Source organism: Azolla caroliniana, unplaced genomic scaffold (assembly GCF_043228905.1).
Source record: "Azolla caroliniana isolate FFs.n. ecotype wild unplaced genomic scaffold, voAzoCaro1.0.p SCAF_21, whole genome shotgun sequence".
Taxonomy (NCBI): Eukaryota; Viridiplantae; Streptophyta; class Polypodiopsida; order Salviniales; family Salviniaceae; genus Azolla; species Azolla caroliniana.
The window spans coordinates 2370582-2388171 of NW_028230456.1; the positions used below are offsets into that span (position 1 = coordinate 2370582).

Genomic DNA, 17590 nt, shown 5'->3' on the forward strand with positions numbered 1-17590 from the left:
ATGTTTATAAAACTATCCATTTGATAACTTACTAAATAACAAAGATTCAATACACAACCTTATACTTCTATAAGCAATAAACTCAAATTAGATCAAAGGCTCTTGTATAGTTTCAAGATGAATCACTTCAACTTGTAAAGAAACTATATACACCTTATAAAGAACTTAAATTCTCAATCATAATCATATCCTTGAGCCTTTGAAGGTTGGGGTCTTCCATCTCAACTATGTAACTATCATCATCACTTATTTTCATATCAATATCTCTTTCATATGTTGCATCGCTTTCGACTAAGCTATTAGGAGTTGCTTCAATCTCGACTAAACCATTTGCATTTGCTTCGATCTCGACTAAGTTATCAATAGTTGCTTCAATCTCGACTACATTATTATTATTATCTTGAATCTCAACTACATCATCAACTGCCTCGATCTTGACTACATTGTCATTAATTACTTCAATCTTAACTACATTGTCACTTTCCTCATTCTCATCAAGGCTGCCAACTTTTGCTTTCATCAACATGTCCTCAAATGCTGCTTCAAAAAAACAAAAGTTCAATGAAACATGTTACATACTTCATCACAAGATTAAAAGAATCTCAAATTACAAAAGAGAAAAGGTTATTCTTAGCATTGTATATTTAGTGAACGGCTACCTGGGCCTGTCTTCATATATCAAAAGCATATGCATATACAAATTTGTTGAGATCATGTCACCTTTTCTATGTTTCTCGCGTTCTAATGCCTCCTCTTGCTTGATCGCATCTCGCATGGCCTTTTCAGCCTGAAAAATATATTCAATTTTTTATGTAGAACGATACTAAAAATGTTGTTATTCTCTTAACAATTTCTTACAACTTTTTCGATTGTTAATATTGAGAACAACCATTGTAAAATAACTCTAATCATATATGGTTTACAAATGGGCGGATCATGATACCTCCACACCTCCCTGTAGCCAAGCTTCTGCCAACCTCCTTTCTTTAGGGAAAACTGGAGAATCATCAAGGTATTTGAGCTGTTCAAAGAAGTAATATATCCTTTGATTCTAAAGACATTTTTCCAAAAGTAATGATTCTCTTTTTTACGGAATTATGTTCCAAAACTAAATAGTCACAAGACATGGTTAGTCAATGATCTTTTAGTTGAGAAATTAAGACCATGGTCACTCGTAACAATTTAGCTTCATGAAGAATTTTCATTCTAGAGGTTAGGAAGCAAAATACTCACATTTTCCATGAGTGTAATGGTATTTTTACGGTAATGACGTGTTTTGCTAACTATCGGATTCCCAGTCATTCGCAACAAGTTGAGAGTTAAACCTCTAATCACCTACACATACCACCAATTCCCTTCACATCTCATATACAAATAACCTTCAGAATAGTAGTATATTTTGACCTTTGTGTTGCACTAAGTTTATAAACACAAGAAAGTGTTTTCAAATTTTATTAATAGAGAAGGGGCAATAATCACCTTCAAGGCACCTTCCTCATCTAATTTGTTGTTGGAAATATCAAGTGACTGCAAACTCTTACATTCCTAAGAAATTAAAAAAATGAAACCATTAGATGGTTGTGAGCACTCTTTCATGAAACTTAAGAGGATTGATATCTTACAGACAAGTGCGCAACATCCTCCTCTGTACGGATGCGGTTGCCAGACACATTTAAGTTTTTCAAGAAGCAACAAGATGACAAACCTTTGATTTCTTTTATCTACAAAATGCATGGATGAAAGTGACTTACATCATTCTCTAAGATTTCGATAATCAATGTAAACTCAGAGATTACATGGTTGTCAGATAAGTTGATTGTATCCAAACACTTGAGATGATCTAACCCTTTGATGTGCTCAACCAAATTCTGCATGCTTAAACAATATAACAACCATCATTCTTTACATCCTATATAGTTTGAGGATATAAAAAACTTAAAATCAATTTCCGTGGTAGAGCATTCACCTGATTCAAAAACAAACAAGAAAGCTCCAAACAAGTGTCCAAACCTTCGATTACAGAAATGGCTGCAAGGTAAATGCAAAATTGAGACTCTTGGATATGCTAGTTCCATACATCTTGTTTTTTATCCCCAAGCAACTGACACTCTTGATAATTTGTCAATAATTAATTCAAATTTCCTTTAAAATCTCCGTAAATCTTGACATTCTCTTAGTATGTTCCTTTACAAATAGGTGGATTGGTTATAATTCTCAAGATATCGATTGATTTTTTATTCTAGAAATGTTGATACAATATGGCCTTAGCCATGCCACAAAAACAAACATGTATGTGGTATTTAATAGTGTCACCTCACATAGAAAATTGTGTAATATGATAAAATACATCACTATCTTTTTTATTCACTAGAGCTTACCATTGCATTCTAAGTGCAACGATCGCAAGCCTGTGTAGGCTTCTAGATTCTTGATTTGGACAATGCCCTGAAAGCACTTTCCCCTTTATTAGCTTCTATGCATGTTTACATTAAAAAATGATAGGTTATTTTTGTTACATAATCAAACTAGTAGTTCTACATAATCACCAATGCTACCTTTTGTTGTAGATATAGAACATCATTTAACTTTGGGCAACTAGAGTACCTACGAAAAAACTAATTAAAGATAATCAGTACACCATAAATAATCCAAGCCAAAACAAAACAAAAAAATATGCCTCAAAACCCCTTGCATAATTCCCTCTATAAAAATAATCTCTCTTGTCCACTCTATACCTCAATGTCTTTCTTTATTTACCCAAATGCCCCTAGGTTTTTGAAGAGTGAACTTGTTCAACCCATGAAAGAGAAATGATAATGCATATTATGGCATATTGGCGACCAATCTAGAAAATATGTCGGGAAAGGTCCAAAATATCCATGAATCTATCTTTATATCCATTAATATCCCTAACTTTTCATTATTTCCTCCCAAATATACCCATGGATAACACACACAAGAGCAATTATATGATTATGTAGTATTATTTATTGATCCCCTCTATATAGAAAGATGGATGGGAAAGCATCAAAACACATCAAAAGTATTCTTCATTTCTTCAATACCCTCAAGTAATCGTTATGTCTCCAAAATAACTCGTGTTTTCAGTAATTCACAAAAGCCCTTGAATAGAGAATCCATGAAAACATGTGGCCATGTGATAGATATTATGGAGAGTAGATTCTCTCTGTCTCTCTCTGTGCCTCCCTACATATATATACATATACATATACATATACATACATACATACATACATACATACATACACACACACACACACACACACACACACATATATATATGTATATGTATATATATATGTAAAGGGGTTGATTCATTCATTCTCAACTTTTGAACAACCATGGGGAGACTGTAGTGATAACATATAGTAAGGATAAGAACATACGGAAAATGAAGAAGAGGAAGAAAATGATGCTTACAGTTTGAGCTCTTTGCAGAGTTTCTTGAGGGATTCTGCATTCATGTCGAAGCCCATATCTCTGTGATTCTCCAAACAAACAACAAAAAGTGGAGCGAAGAAGAAGAGGAGGAAAAGTTGTGCGTTTTTTCACTTCGTTGATCTCTTCTCATTGAAAACGTTAGTTAAGTTAGTTATTCATTTCTATTCTCTTGTTTCTCTTATAGGCCATTTTGGCCTCTTAAAAGACGTTAATATATCTTTTTTTCTTTCTTACCCATCCACTTTTCTTTAATTTGGCTAATTTGCCCCTATCTTGTCCATCCCCAAAAAATTCTTACCTTCGCCTCTTTTAGCAGCACTATGAAACTTACTAAAACGGTTTACCCAAATGCCCATCTAAGTTGTGATATGTAACTTATTGCATATCGAGTGGCGACCAATTGCAATGAATTATCATCAAAACTCCTTGAAAACACATGTACCATCTCGTTTTCCTTAATCTCCTATCAAGCCCATATGTTTTGCTTGCATTTTTCCTAATCTAGCATTTTGTTTATTAAATTATCAAAATTCCTCGAATGTGGCCCTTGGTTTTTTCTTCTTTTGCCATGCCCCTATGTTTTTTAGTTATTTCGTCCTCAGATCTTTGTCATCGGCATTATTATTATTGTCAAGAACTCCTCGAGCATCAAAGTGGTGGTTTGGCTTCCTTTGCTTCAATTGTCCAATTTCTCTTTGATTTGGCCACCCATAACACCTTCACCCACTTTTCTTCCAAGAACTACTCCTATTACTCCTCCAAAGTTGATATGAACTTCATACATGTGCAATGAATGTTGTGTCTACTCCATCAAAATTGTGACGTACGTATCATGCCATGTATCCTATCAAGTTCCATTTGTTTGATACCCTTTCCACAACCAAATGATTATGAAGGCTCTAAAACCCTAGTTTGATCTCACACCTTGTATTTGTCATGGTGTTTCACCTAGGATTATGATTCATGGCAATGGAACTAACAATAATACCAAATTAGTTAGTTTCACTCATCACAAAAACATTCAAAGCATTGATATTCCCACTCTTCTATTTGTCATGGATTTTCACCTAGGATTATGACACAAAATCAATGTCATTACCAAATTAGTTTCACCAAAACATACAAAACAATTATCTTCCTTCATCCATATCCCTCAATCAACTCCTCTATTACTAAGGAGTTCCTCCTCTAAGCGTCGTTTTACTCCTATGCAAAGGACTCAATAACGAGGAATCCAAAATTGCATGCCTCATGAAATTCCCAAATGCTTCCCATTACTAATACCATAAGAATGTAACATGAGAAAGCAAGAAAAACAAAAGATTACATGTCAAAACCCAATCCAAAATCATTGCCATGTTTCTACAATTCATCTACTTGTTGAAAATTTTGAACTTTGTAACCATTGTCCCAATTATCAAGGTTAGGGTTTGGGTTCACATATGCTGTAAGCCTGATATGTAATCTTTTTGAGGTGATCTCACTGGACTCAAATAAATTATTAGTTAGTGCTTCAGCATTATTTCCGAGGATTCACTCACCTTAAATTGTAGGCTGATGTTCCTTACCATAGGTCCACTTATATGTGGACAATGAACTACTTTCATACCTCAAACCTAACCACGAGATTTAACCACATTTATTCCATTGAGTTAAAATTTATAAACATCGGTCCACATGTACCAAAATTTTAGATATTTGCATAAATCCACAATCAATTAGTTTGATGTGACTACAAAATATTTGACAGATTTGTAGGGGTAAACACACTATGTCTAAAACTTACAGTTTACGAAGTATTCATATACATTGGTCTATGATGCACCTTGACTAATACACACCATAAACTTTGATTCTTTTAAATTACATAATTTCAAGCATTTCCTTGAAACTTTACATTCTTCAAATATAAATTATTGTACAAATGTTATTTATTTTACATGCATAAAAGGACAATTTTCCTCTCACTAGATTTTCACTTATAAATGGTAATAGTTGTTGGGTGCAAGGTCCTCTAGATGTATGTGCCACTATTACTCAACACTGGGGATCCTTCACAACACAATATCTTTCCTTCACCTTGGAACACATAAGACATCAAGTTCAATTACTCTCTATACAGTAGCCCAAATCTTCGATATAATAATATTACCCATTACTTTACTCAATCCTTACACTTGTTTTCCAATATTGGTTATTGAGCCAATAAGAATCAGCCATGACTGCGTCTCCATCTTGATTGCGATGCCAATAGAATAATGCATGCGTTCGGTTCACGATATCAAAAATACCATGGCCAAAACTAGCCTCTCGAACTGCCGAGTACTCGGGTTGTGGATCAATGTATCTGGACACATGATCAAATAAAAAATATATGCATTCACTGACAAATATAAGCCACCAAAAAATGTCATAGAAAGACCTACAATACAAGCTATCGATATATGCATTATTATATGTAAGCATTTGCAAGAAAAAGGATATGCATTCACACAAAAATGGCATTGGAAGACATTACAAGCTAGATATGCTACAAATCTATGCATTCACATGCTACACGCTACCAATATATGCATCCACAAAACATGGCATATAAACACACCAGAGAAGGGATCAATCTATGTATTTGCAAAAACATAGTACATTAAGTCACAAATGCAAGCTATCCAATATATACAATAACCAAAAAGGTCATAGAAAGATACAAATAAAAAATATATATGGCACAAAATACAACATATTATATGCATCAACCGAAGGGGAAAAGAAAGATAAACAATACACCATGAGTGGTTCTTACTGCGAAGCAAGTCCTTCTACATTTCCTCCATCTCCAATGACAACATAGACTGGAGCATCATCATTCAAAACCGGTAAACAATCACCATTCATCAAATCTGATTTAATGTTTGATACACTGAACTGCAGGATCACACCAAACATAACATTTGTAAGACTTCAAAAAGAGAATTCAACCAACATATCCCAAAAGTAGTTAAAAACCTTCAAAAGTTTTAAAGGGTTTCAAAAAGCTCTTCAAAGAGAACATACCGTTCTTTCAAAGGCATGCACATGTCCTGAAAAAACAATATCCACTTTGTATTCTACAAACCATGCCTCAAAGACATTTCGCATTGCCTCCCCTTCCATATAGTGAGCTGAATTGCTATTGTAAAATGAGATATGCATTATAATAATGAGCCATGGCGTCTTTGTTCTGTCTACTTTCGGAAGTTCTTCTTTAAGCCAGTTGTACTGTGGACTATATTTAACTGTCCAACAAAGTTAATCACATGCCAAACATAAAACCGAGAAAGAAAGTAGCATTAAAGTTGAATGAAGGTTTCCTCACCAAAGGCAGAGTAAGATGATAACACAATGATATATGCTGGGCCACGCTGGATCGAGTACCAAAGTGGAGAAGTGCTTTTTGAAGATGCATAAGGAGTCTTTAACCGATGTATGAAAGACTTGAAGTCACCATGCTCTCCCTAGAATACAAATATTTGTTTCCATTTTCCAAATGAGAAAATGTTAAATATGCAACCACACAAAAAAATGAAACAAAAATCGTCCTGACTTGTAAGCTATTCGTTGGGAGTTCAAATCAATCACTATCCCGTGAAAAGAAATGAAGAGAAAATTAAAGATGATAAGAAATGTTAAGAGAAAAAAGAAGATTTAATGCAAAACTTATAAATATTTCCAAAAAGGAAGGAACCAAAAAAAGTAAAGCCTTTCAGTGTAAACCTAACAATGTTAGAAAAAAACAGTGTGGAACTCAAACAAATATGGAAGAAAAAAGACAAACGAAAAGAATAAAGAGTGAAGAGTGAAACTCACAAATGTTAAGGAATACAGACGGCAATAAATAATCATGCAAGTGAAAAACTCATATTTTAGGAAAAAATGGGAAGAAAAAACAAGAAAATGAAGTGCAGAACTCAGAAACATTCAAGAAAGGAAAAGGGGCAAACTATTGACTTACAAATTTTGGTCCCCATTCCATATCGTGGTTTCCAGCAGCCCATATCCAAGGCTGATATGCAGTGCTACGTTCAACAAATCGACCCCAGGTATCCCACCTATTATTATCATAAAATGGATACTTGTCTGCATATGCACAATCCCCAACAAATAAAACTGTCTGGCCTTTGCTTTTCATATAATGTTGTAAGGTACTATTGGAGTCTGCTGTCTGCCCAAGATCTCCTGAAATTGTATTCAATTGAATGATAAAATCAGGTTCAATTACCCAGAACATTGTTTGCATTGGATTTGGATTTGCAAGATAAATAAAATCCAATTGCCAAAAATATGGGAAACAAAAGTTGATCACCAATAAGTCCAAAAGTGTAAGGGACATCTGGTCCTGATTCCGGAGGTGTAGTGAATGAAAATTCACGAGACACATTCGCGTCTCCAATCTTGTAGAAATAGGTTGTACTATACTGTGAATAATCCATCCAGTACAGGATATTAGAAACATGTTTAAACCAGCTTTCTAGAACACAAAATTTGGAGGAAGTTCAAAATAAGAAAACAAACAAAAATCTCCATTACTGAATACCTCAAGATCTTGAATAGTGCAATGATGTATAAATCCAGAGGTATAATTATATGCAGAATATTGTATGGCAAGCTCGGCGGTGGCGGCAAATGAGTAGTTTTCAGCACTCGTGCCATAGTAGACAATTGAAGAGCCAGGATGATCAGGAGTCACCCATGATATGATGATGGACGTCCCATAAAAATCACCTTGTGTAATGTGTACCTTTCCAAACAAAACTGCCCAATCAATTTTATTTTATTATGTTATGTGTATACATTATAGGTGTAAAGATAATATCTCACAGTGTTGGATCATTGTTACAAGTTGGATACACCTACACTAGGAGATCATTGGAGCGGCCTCTTTATCCATGAGTTTTGCATAAGCGGACTGAGGGTGATAACTTGATATTTCATGTTGGTATCCAGATATAGCATCGTGGTTGGCTACACAGTTTAAGGATAGATATACTACCCTGTTATCAGAACTGTTCAAATGGACTGGCCTAGTGTCTAAAGAATGGACACGTGCATTATTAAACTAGGCAATAGCACAGGGTTTAACTCAATATTTGGCAGGATAAATGTATCAAGACAGTATACAGAGGGAAAAGAAAACCAACTCCCTCACTATTCTACAATTATGTCTTACAGTTAAACTTCTACAGTTTAGGCTCTGGGATGAAAAACACACCAAGAGAACTGCGGGACAATCAAGTTTCCGACCCAAACCCAACACTATTCCCCATCTTGTTTTTCTGTGGGTAGTAATGGAAGCAAGTCGCCTTAAAGTGAAAAAAATGTGTTATTGTTTTTAGATTTCAATAAGGCTTTCAATACAATCCCAACAACTTGGGAGTACTACAAACATGCATTTAAATAAACGTGGCTCAGCACCAGCAAGTAAGAAGAGGACCAAAGACAATTGAGGGCTTCTTTAGAGAGTTCATGGGCACCATGGAGGTGAAACAAGGATGCCCTCTATCACCCACTCTATTCGGTCAATGTATCTGTCAATTAGAATAGTTCATTCACGAAGCCATAAGAGAAAATGGAAAACCAGCCAATGGACATTTCACAGTATTGCTTCTGATTTGCACACATGATGCCTTACTTTTGGCAAATTCAACGGAGACTGCAAAAGCTATTAAATATGGTACACATAATTTGCGAGCATTGGGATCTGGCAGTCAATGTGGCTATCTGAAAGTTAGCAGCTGGTAGGGTATGGTGGAAACTCTGCTTTACAATACTGAGGTTTGGTTACAAAGTATTTCAGCAAGCTTGTGGAATGAAAAGAGAATAAAAAAACTAAGTCCTACACCGTCATTTCGCTTTAGAGAACACAACCCCAGGCTCAGTAATGGATCCAGAAACTGGAAGAATCCCATTAGAGTTTTATGACCTTCAAAGAGTTTACACATACATATTGAAATTAAGGACAATGATTCGAAAGTTCCTCACCAAGGGTGCAAGAGAAATTTGATTCTTATGAAAAGAAAAACCACAAAAGCAATTTTCTTTCATCCAACTAGGTTTAAGACATCCAGAACTTTCAAGATGACATGTTGAAGAATTTCTGGATGTGTGGATGTGAATGTAGAGGAAAAGATTGGAACAGGAGAACACAAGTCGATGTTTTACTCAGCCATTGAAACTAGCATAAGGAAGCTGCAAAAGGCAGTAAAACTCCTATCGAAATACCAATTTTACTTAATTTCCCCACCAGAGAAGTTCTATATAGCAAACAAAAGATCTACTAAGATATTCCCTTGCTATGAACTAATTTCACATCTAGAAGCCTAGGTTCCTCCTGAACAAAGACTTTGGCACTCTATTGCCCCAAAAATTGGCACCAATTCCAGTATTTCATTTTTTTGACAACTAATTGAAGATAACACAACAAGACAGAGCCCAAAACCTGGAAACATAGCTAGCTGTTCAAGGTTATTTCAGCACTATAACCCATATATACAGCTTCCTAAGTATTCTCTGCTTAGCTATAATTCTTGTGCAGTTTTGCTCTCTAATAGGACTCTTTTTTCTCTCCAAAACTGATTTTCGAGTTTACACCAAAAGAATGGCATTCAGTAAGGCAAGCGTTTCTGATGCTACCAAGTGACATCTCTTCAAAACTAAAAGTCTTTGCCCTCTCCCTTATCCACACTCATAACTTTTAAGTTAATTTATGTAGGGCCACAATTAAAGAGGCTTTATTGGACACAACTTAAAAGTTGGATGTACACACATCCAAGTGCATCTGAAACCAATGCTAACTGGACTACTACATGTTGATTTAGGGCCTGTCAGCTGTGGCATCTCAGGTCTATAGAACACTGTCCATGATATGTCATTTTGCCCTATTACAAAATCATTTTGCAGTAAAAATAATAGAAAATCTTAAATAGTGTAACAAAAGCAAGCAACATATCACGTTCAGGTGACATCCACACTGAAGCCCTGTACACGGAATGAAGAGCAGGCCATCATATAGCTAAATTTGATTACCAAGGGTAGCAGACTAAGCCCCAAGCTCATAGAAGAGAGTTAGACATATCATTACACTGATGCTATATTTTTTTCGACATATCAGAAACAGAAGAACATGTTCCTTTGGAGTGCCTCGCATATGAGGCCATCACCAGGAATTCGCACAAGGTTGTACTAGTTTCTAGAATTCCCAATGAGGAACAAACCATCATCAAAAACAGTATACATTTTCATTGATCTCAACTTAATCAGAGTACCAAACTCATAGAATATGTCACCAGTGACATTCAGAAACAAACTTGCTTTTTATTTTCAGGTTTCATTTTTTGTATTCGTATTTTGTTTCTTCTTTTCTTTCTACCATTTTAAAATTCTCCCCTACTAAGCAAAGTGCTTAATAACATTTGATTGGTTCTATGGGTCATTTTTGGGCCCCATTGGACATTAATATATCATCATCATCATCATCTTGGATGCACCATCTCTCATCTCAGCTCACTCAAAGACTAGTGAAACATCACACAATACCTCATTCAGCCAGCTAAAGACTAGGAATACATGGATAAAGGGAACAAGAGTTAGAGATGAAGATGATCTTCTATCAAGATTCCACATCACAGAGATGACCTTCTTTTTTCTGAAAACTCAATAATGAGGAACTTCTTTGGATTTGGTGGAAGAATTCTATGTGAAGAACTCGGCACTTTTTTAGATTATATACAAAATTTGATTATTTGATCATCCGAAACTCTGGTGAGTTTGTTGCTTTATTTCTAAGCAGAATAAATCTTTAGGGCAATGTCTTTTACTGAGTCGTGGAAGCAATCATTCCTTAAATGGAAAGAGCCAGAAAATCTTGATGAACCAAGATTATTCTTTCTGGGACTATTATCACACAACGTGTACCCAGGGTCCCAACATCATTGTACTTTGAACACAACCTTGCAGTTAAATCAGGCAACTCTGGAGTATTTTGTTTAGTGATTTATTTACTAGGCATAGTATAAGACTATTTATATGGATTTATAAGAGGATTTATCGGGTAACCTTCGGTCTCATTGATCACTTTAGCCTACTTATGATGTTAAGTAACATTTTACTTCTCAACATATGTGTGTGTATCATGCCAGAACAAACCTGTTGTGGAGTATTGAAGCCAGGGGGTTCTTGAAAAACGTCTGCATCCAAAGGCATGTCAAAGGAAGCCTCTCGGGGGCGCACAAACTGGCTAGTAAGACCTCTTCCCTTTCTCTGAGCGCATACCATGTGTGAAGAAAAGACAATTGCCATGATTATCGTCAACATGAGCCACACAATTGCTTCTCGACACCGTGCCATACTATGCTTAGTGTGTATCTTTAACAAGATCTTCCTTTGCCACCTTATTTCTGCTAATCATTGATTTGCCAATGTAACAGTTTACCATCTAACATTTTCTAGTATTGTTCTGATTTGGAAAAACTAAATTTACAATCACATTTATTTGTTTGCTTTCTTTTTCCCAGTGTGCAAATCCAACAAAACTATATAGATATATGCTTCAAATTAAATCCATTCAATCATCCATCTTCAATACGGAAAAGTTAAGCCTGAACATATGTACGTGCATGCAGCCTCAACTACATATATACATACATATGTACATCGGTACATAAATGCATACATACACACATATTGATAGAGACAAACATGCGTACATACATTGCCTCTGGCCAATGAAAATTAGACTCTCATGTATTCATACATTCTTGCATGCATACACATCTCTATATGCAAATATACACATATATTTATATGCATACATCAACATACACACATGTACAACGAAAAGCCAATCTTTTGTGCTGAGGAGGAATTTTTAACAGATCCCAACTTTCACGCGATCCACAGAGTTGTTGAGAGAACCATCATACAAAACATGTAAGCACAAAAGAAAGATATAAAGAAAAGAACACGCAAAGAAGAAGAAGAAGAAGAAAGATCAATAAACATGCAATTAAGTCATGATTGCAGGAACGAATTGCAAAGATCGGAAAAGTACCTGGTGAGTGGGGGGGGTGAAGCCTCGTCTGATCTCTTGTTATCTGCGGGAGGGATGATTCAACCCCTGTATATATATATATATATATATATACTATGATTATATCATTCATTACGTTTGTTGCTTTACTCCTCCTCCTCCTCCTCCTACTCCATGGGAGACTAGAAAGAAGGTCATGGGTTCAATCCCTAACATTCCACACTTGGTATCTAGTAAAAATTAAGAGGATATATATATATATATATATATGGAGTAATAGAGACGTGAGGTCTCGAACCCGAGACGTTAAGCTAATTACTATAGAGCTAGATAGATAGGTAGATAGATTCTATTATCGTCCTCGGAGGTCAAATATGACCTATGAGACCAACAAATATTACACTTCACGTCATACATGCGAAAATGAGTTGCGACTCTCAATGTTTCAATAACTTTATTAATGAATGTTGCAATCAAGAATTCACATTGTGGTTGTGAGAGAAATTCGTGCCAGGATTGGGCTTGGTCGAAGATGTGTGGAAAGCACGATCGAATATGATCAAAGGCAATGCATTGTATCAAAGTCTGATACTCAAACTCTCGAACTTGTTTAGGGCAAAGTGTTCCTAGTCAACCACTCTTATCACTTGTGCCCCAACACCTTGTCTCGCATCACAATGCATGTGAGCTAAGTCGCATGGAAGCAATGGTTCCAATAGAGAGAGAGAGAGAGAGAGAGAGAGAGAGAGAGATGGCCCATGCCCCCTTCTTGTTTGTCATCTATCAGTCACCATCTTCATCTAAGAAAGACCACCTTTGAGAGACTTATGTAGTTCTCAAGCTTCATGAACATTTAATTCTCATGAACTTCTTGTCAAATTTGCATAAGCTTATTGATACTAAATCCTTTTCTCCCCTTTTTTTGGTTCAATATTATGTTCTTGGCTTTAGTCCTCGTCACGTGTTTGCTTGGAGTATCAATTGTGTGGGTAGTGCTTTCAGCTCGAAAAGACTTGACACACAACTTGCAAACAATGTGGACGCACTTATGAAAGCATATTACATTGGTTATGGACACATGTCCAATTAACATATACTTTCCTTCCTACTTGATTACTATTTACAACGACAATTTAGCAATTTTAGTTTTGGTATGTTTCGTTGGATTTCTAGTTACTAAGCTTGTGACCCAACCATTTGTTCATTTGGTAAAAATTTGGGCTTTATGGGAATTTCTTCATTTGGTCAAAATTATAATATTAAAGACATTTTTCTATTTATTATATTTTCTTATTAGCATATGCTAGCTTTCCCCATCTACTAGAGCTTTTTAATCCTGAACTTTGATGCCTTTCAATATCCCCACTTTCATAAATATAAATGGTAACGGTTTGGTTCGAGAGTGTCAAACTCAAACAATTCAAAACCGAACCGTTAAAAAAATTGAAACTTAAACTGAATAACGAAATTGTTTAAAGTGAAACTATTTAAACCGAACTGTTACAAAAAATTCAAGTGCAAACCAAACGGTTTGAGAGACTTTCAAACCTTTAAACAATTAGAACCAGGGTTTCTCAGTTCAGTTTTGGTTTTCAAATTACGTCAAAAATCAAATATTCATATTTTAATTTTAAAAAATTTAAAATTTTCAAATGTTAATTTTTTAAACCGTTTGAACCGCAGTTTCAAATTGTTCAAACCAATAAAGGCTCGAACCAAACCGGTAAAACCCCAAAATCAAACAGTTTACTAAAACTTGAACTTGAACCGAACAGAACCGTTTAAACCGTTAAGCCGTAATTTCGTGGTGTCGTGATGTGGCGTGTCGAGTGTGGGAAAAGCCGGTACAAAAGGGCTAAGGTGCGAATGTGCAATGTGTGTGCACGCAAGGGCAATTTATTTGTGCACATGCACAAATAAAATGGTGCAAAAGAAATGGAAGAGGAAGGGTGACCAAAATCGTGGGGGTGGGAAAAGTAAGAGGGAGGAGAGATAAAAAGTAGGAGAGAGAATCAAACACTATATATTTATAATCAAACACTATATAAATGGGAGGGAATGGCTTAGTGATTAGAGGTGCACGGTTCAAATCCAACTTGATAATACAGCGTGATTTAGTGAGACCTACTCCTTTTTTGCATTAAATACAAAAGTGCTCCTATAAAAGGAGGTCGAGGGGGCTCATTTTGAGGGGACTTTTTGAGGAGGATGAGACTATCGCCATTTTCGTTTCGAGAGCTCTTCATCTTAACCAAACCATTGCCGATTGTTATTCATAAGCCCTATATTACAAAAAACAATAAAGGAAGAAGGAAGTTGTGAAGATGGGTAAATTCCAGAAAATAAGATAAGGGAGTATTTTGACATTAAAGAAAAGTATTACATGAGGGTCATTCCCCTAATGTCCATAAAATAGTCTCCTCTCCTTTGTGCACTCAAGCTACCTAAATAACCATCCACTCAACTACTTGACTACTAATATCTCTAACCACGCCCAACAACTCTTTGATTAATTTCTCCAATCCTAACTACTCCATAACACTCTCCCACGATGCGAAGAGTTTCATCCTCAAAACAGAAGAAACTATTATAATGACATGACTCGCTAAATTTGAAAACATAATAAGAAAGAGAAAAACAATGGCAAAAGTGGTATTACCATAGATGCAACAAGCAATGTCTAAGCCCTTGCCATTCTACTACTAATTATATATATAGGTTGTAGTAACAAGTGCACAAGATCCATGTGGCTTCCAAAAGTGGTCACCCTTTCCAATTCATAAAAAAATTTGTATTTCCATTGCACACTTGTTGTTTTAAAATTGCTTCAAGTTCTTCAATTCTTCATGTAGATTAGTCTTCTAGCTCCCATGTTTATCTCCTGAAATCTTCTAAGCAAATTTACACGAAACATATCATGCACCTTGATGGAACTAGGCAATTTCATCCTATATGTAACTCCATTGAACTTTATAGTACTTCATATGGTCTGTAATAATGATGGTTAAATTTGGATGAGTCGTCCAAGAAATGGCCAATGAGTCGCACTAACAAGGACCAAATCGTCTTTGAAATATTCGATGTGTTGACATTTTTTGTCGATTGCTTGAACCATTCGTCCCTTCGATGTTGTAGTCATTATTGTGTAGCCCGCATTGTTGCTTGTCAATCTGCTAGAAAAAGGTCAACATTAGACTCTTTAATTTGATCTCGAATCGCATAAGAGGCCAAAGCCAACGGTGTAAGAACTTGCTTCCATGTGGCTAATTCAATAGGAGAAAAACCAATGGCAGAATGTTTAGATAAATTATGACAAATTTCCAACATGTCGATATGTTCCACCCAATCTTTCTGATCTGCTTGCACATAAGAACAAATTTAGTCTACAAGACTCTGATTTACCCTTTCCATTTGGCCATCTGTTTGGTAATGAGCCATAGAAGACATTTGGAGTTGTGTGTCTAGAATTTTGAAAAGTTCATGCCAAAATCATATAGTAAAACGTGGATCCCTATTTGACATGATAGCCACAAGCATAACATGATATTTAAATATGTTTTTGAAGAACAATTTTGGTACTTGGAGAGGGTTGTGAGAGGTTGTTTTGCTTGTTTAGAGAATTAGTTGAGGACCACCATGATAGCATTATAGTGTCTCAACATGGGCAAATCCACTATGAAATCCATACTCACCACATCCCATGGTTGGGTGGGATTGGCATGGGCTGTAGTAAGAGATATGGTCTTCCACACCGAGCTTTGACTTGTTGGCATGTCAAACAAGATTGGATGTAGTCTTTTACATCCAACTCCATATGGGGCCCACAAAAATGTTGTCAAATGTTGTAAGTGTTCGATGAATACCATCGTGCCCTGCCATCTTACAATCATGTGCTTCCTGAAAAATTAGTGCCTTAATTTCCCTTACATTACGTACAAACCATTTATCATGTACCACTAATAAACCTTGTTGCATTCCTTGTCACCCATGGGCCGCACGTCGCAATTCCTTACCTGAAGTCAGTTGTTGTGTGTAGGGATCACATTGTTGAGTTGTTCGAATGTCTTGTAGCAAAGAAGCATCCGAAATCATTGAAATGGTACATACATGAGGCATTCAACTTAAAGCATCCAACATAATAATTAGAGGACCACTTTTATGGTTGATGCAGGAGTCAAATTCTGTTAGAAAATATTGCCAACGAGCTTGTTTAGGAGACAACTTCGACTGCGATTGAAAATAATACAAGGATATATTATCCGTGATTACTTTAGTAAATTGATCTTGGACATAATGATGCCATTTGTGTAAGGCATAGATGATGGCAAGCATTTCTTTCTCATGAGTCGACCACCTAGCTTCAATCTCTAAAAATTACTTGGATTCATAAGCAACTAGGTATCCGTCATGTATCAAAACTACACCATAAGCCACATCAAAAAGCATCTTTATGGATTTCAAATGATTTGGTAAAATCGAGTAACTTAAGCAACAATTGCGAACAAACTGCTTCTTTGAGTTTCTTGAAAGCACCTTGTTGTACTGATATCCATTTAAAACTTGTTTTAGCTTTAGTTAGGTTAGTTAGGGGGCTGCAATCACACTAAAATGCTTGATGAACGTATGCACATATTGCATGAATCCTCCAAATTGTTGGACTTCCACAGTTTTAGTAGGATTGGCCATCTTTGTATTGCATCCACCTCGGTTGTGTCCATGTGAAGGCCATGTTTCCCTACCTGGAAACCTAAGAAGATAATATCTTATACTTCAAATTTATATTTTTCGGGGTTAGCATAGAATTTATTTTTTGGGAGTGGCAAGATTTACAACACCTTCCAAACATGTACCATGTGTTCTTCCGATGTTTTGCTATAAATGAGTAAATCATCAATGTATAAGATGACAATCACGAAAATAGATCATTGCCCACGCAACTAAATGTTGTTGGTGCACGCGTGAGCCCAAAACTCATAACCAGCCATTCATAATTTTCATACCTCGTCTAAAAAGTTGTTTTCTCAATGTCTTCTTCAAAAACTGCGTTTGGTGATATCCGAACCTTAG

General features: G+C 35.8%; 2 protein-coding genes across 4 annotated transcripts; both read right to left on the reverse strand.

Moving 5' to 3' along the window:
* LOC147850298 (leucine-rich repeat-containing protein ODA7-like) lies at positions 1 to 5144 on the reverse strand. The gene is made up of 12 exons (XM_087336225.1): positions 5004 to 5144; positions 3442 to 3501; positions 2556 to 2604; positions 2379 to 2445; positions 1967 to 2028; positions 1797 to 1868; positions 1623 to 1721; positions 1480 to 1545; positions 1234 to 1335; positions 944 to 1021; positions 721 to 787; positions 1 to 537 (listed from the first exon to the last, which is right to left on the reverse strand). Exons 2-12 carry the CDS (start codon positions 3495 to 3497, stop codon positions 155 to 157), a joined length of 1101 nt encoding a protein of 366 aa, XP_087192351.1. The 5' UTR covers positions 3498 to 3501; positions 5004 to 5144; the 3' UTR covers positions 1 to 154.
* Positions 5145 to 5250: 106 nt separating this feature from the next.
* On the reverse strand, positions 5251 to 12340 carry LOC147850299 (purple acid phosphatase 2-like). Of its 3 annotated transcripts, XM_087336222.1 has the most exons (10): positions 12320 to 12340; positions 11641 to 11891; positions 8033 to 8236; positions 7802 to 7913; positions 7451 to 7674; positions 6815 to 6953; positions 6514 to 6734; positions 6263 to 6384; positions 5638 to 5809; positions 5251 to 5541 (listed from the first exon to the last, which is right to left on the reverse strand). In XM_087336222.1, exons 2-10 carry the CDS (start codon positions 11839 to 11841, stop codon positions 5500 to 5502), a joined length of 1437 nt encoding a protein of 478 aa, XP_087192348.1. In that variant the 5' UTR covers positions 11842 to 11891; positions 12320 to 12340; the 3' UTR covers positions 5251 to 5499. The 3 variants fall into 3 exon arrangements, with proteins under 3 accessions (XP_087192348.1, XP_087192350.1, XP_087192347.1); XM_087336224.1 differs by lacking the exon at positions 12320 to 12340 and having other exon boundaries at positions 5251 to 5535; positions 11641 to 12070; XM_087336221.1 differs by lacking the exon at positions 12320 to 12340 and having other exon boundaries at positions 11641 to 12066.
* Between the last annotated feature and the right edge of the window lie 5250 nt (positions 12341 to 17590).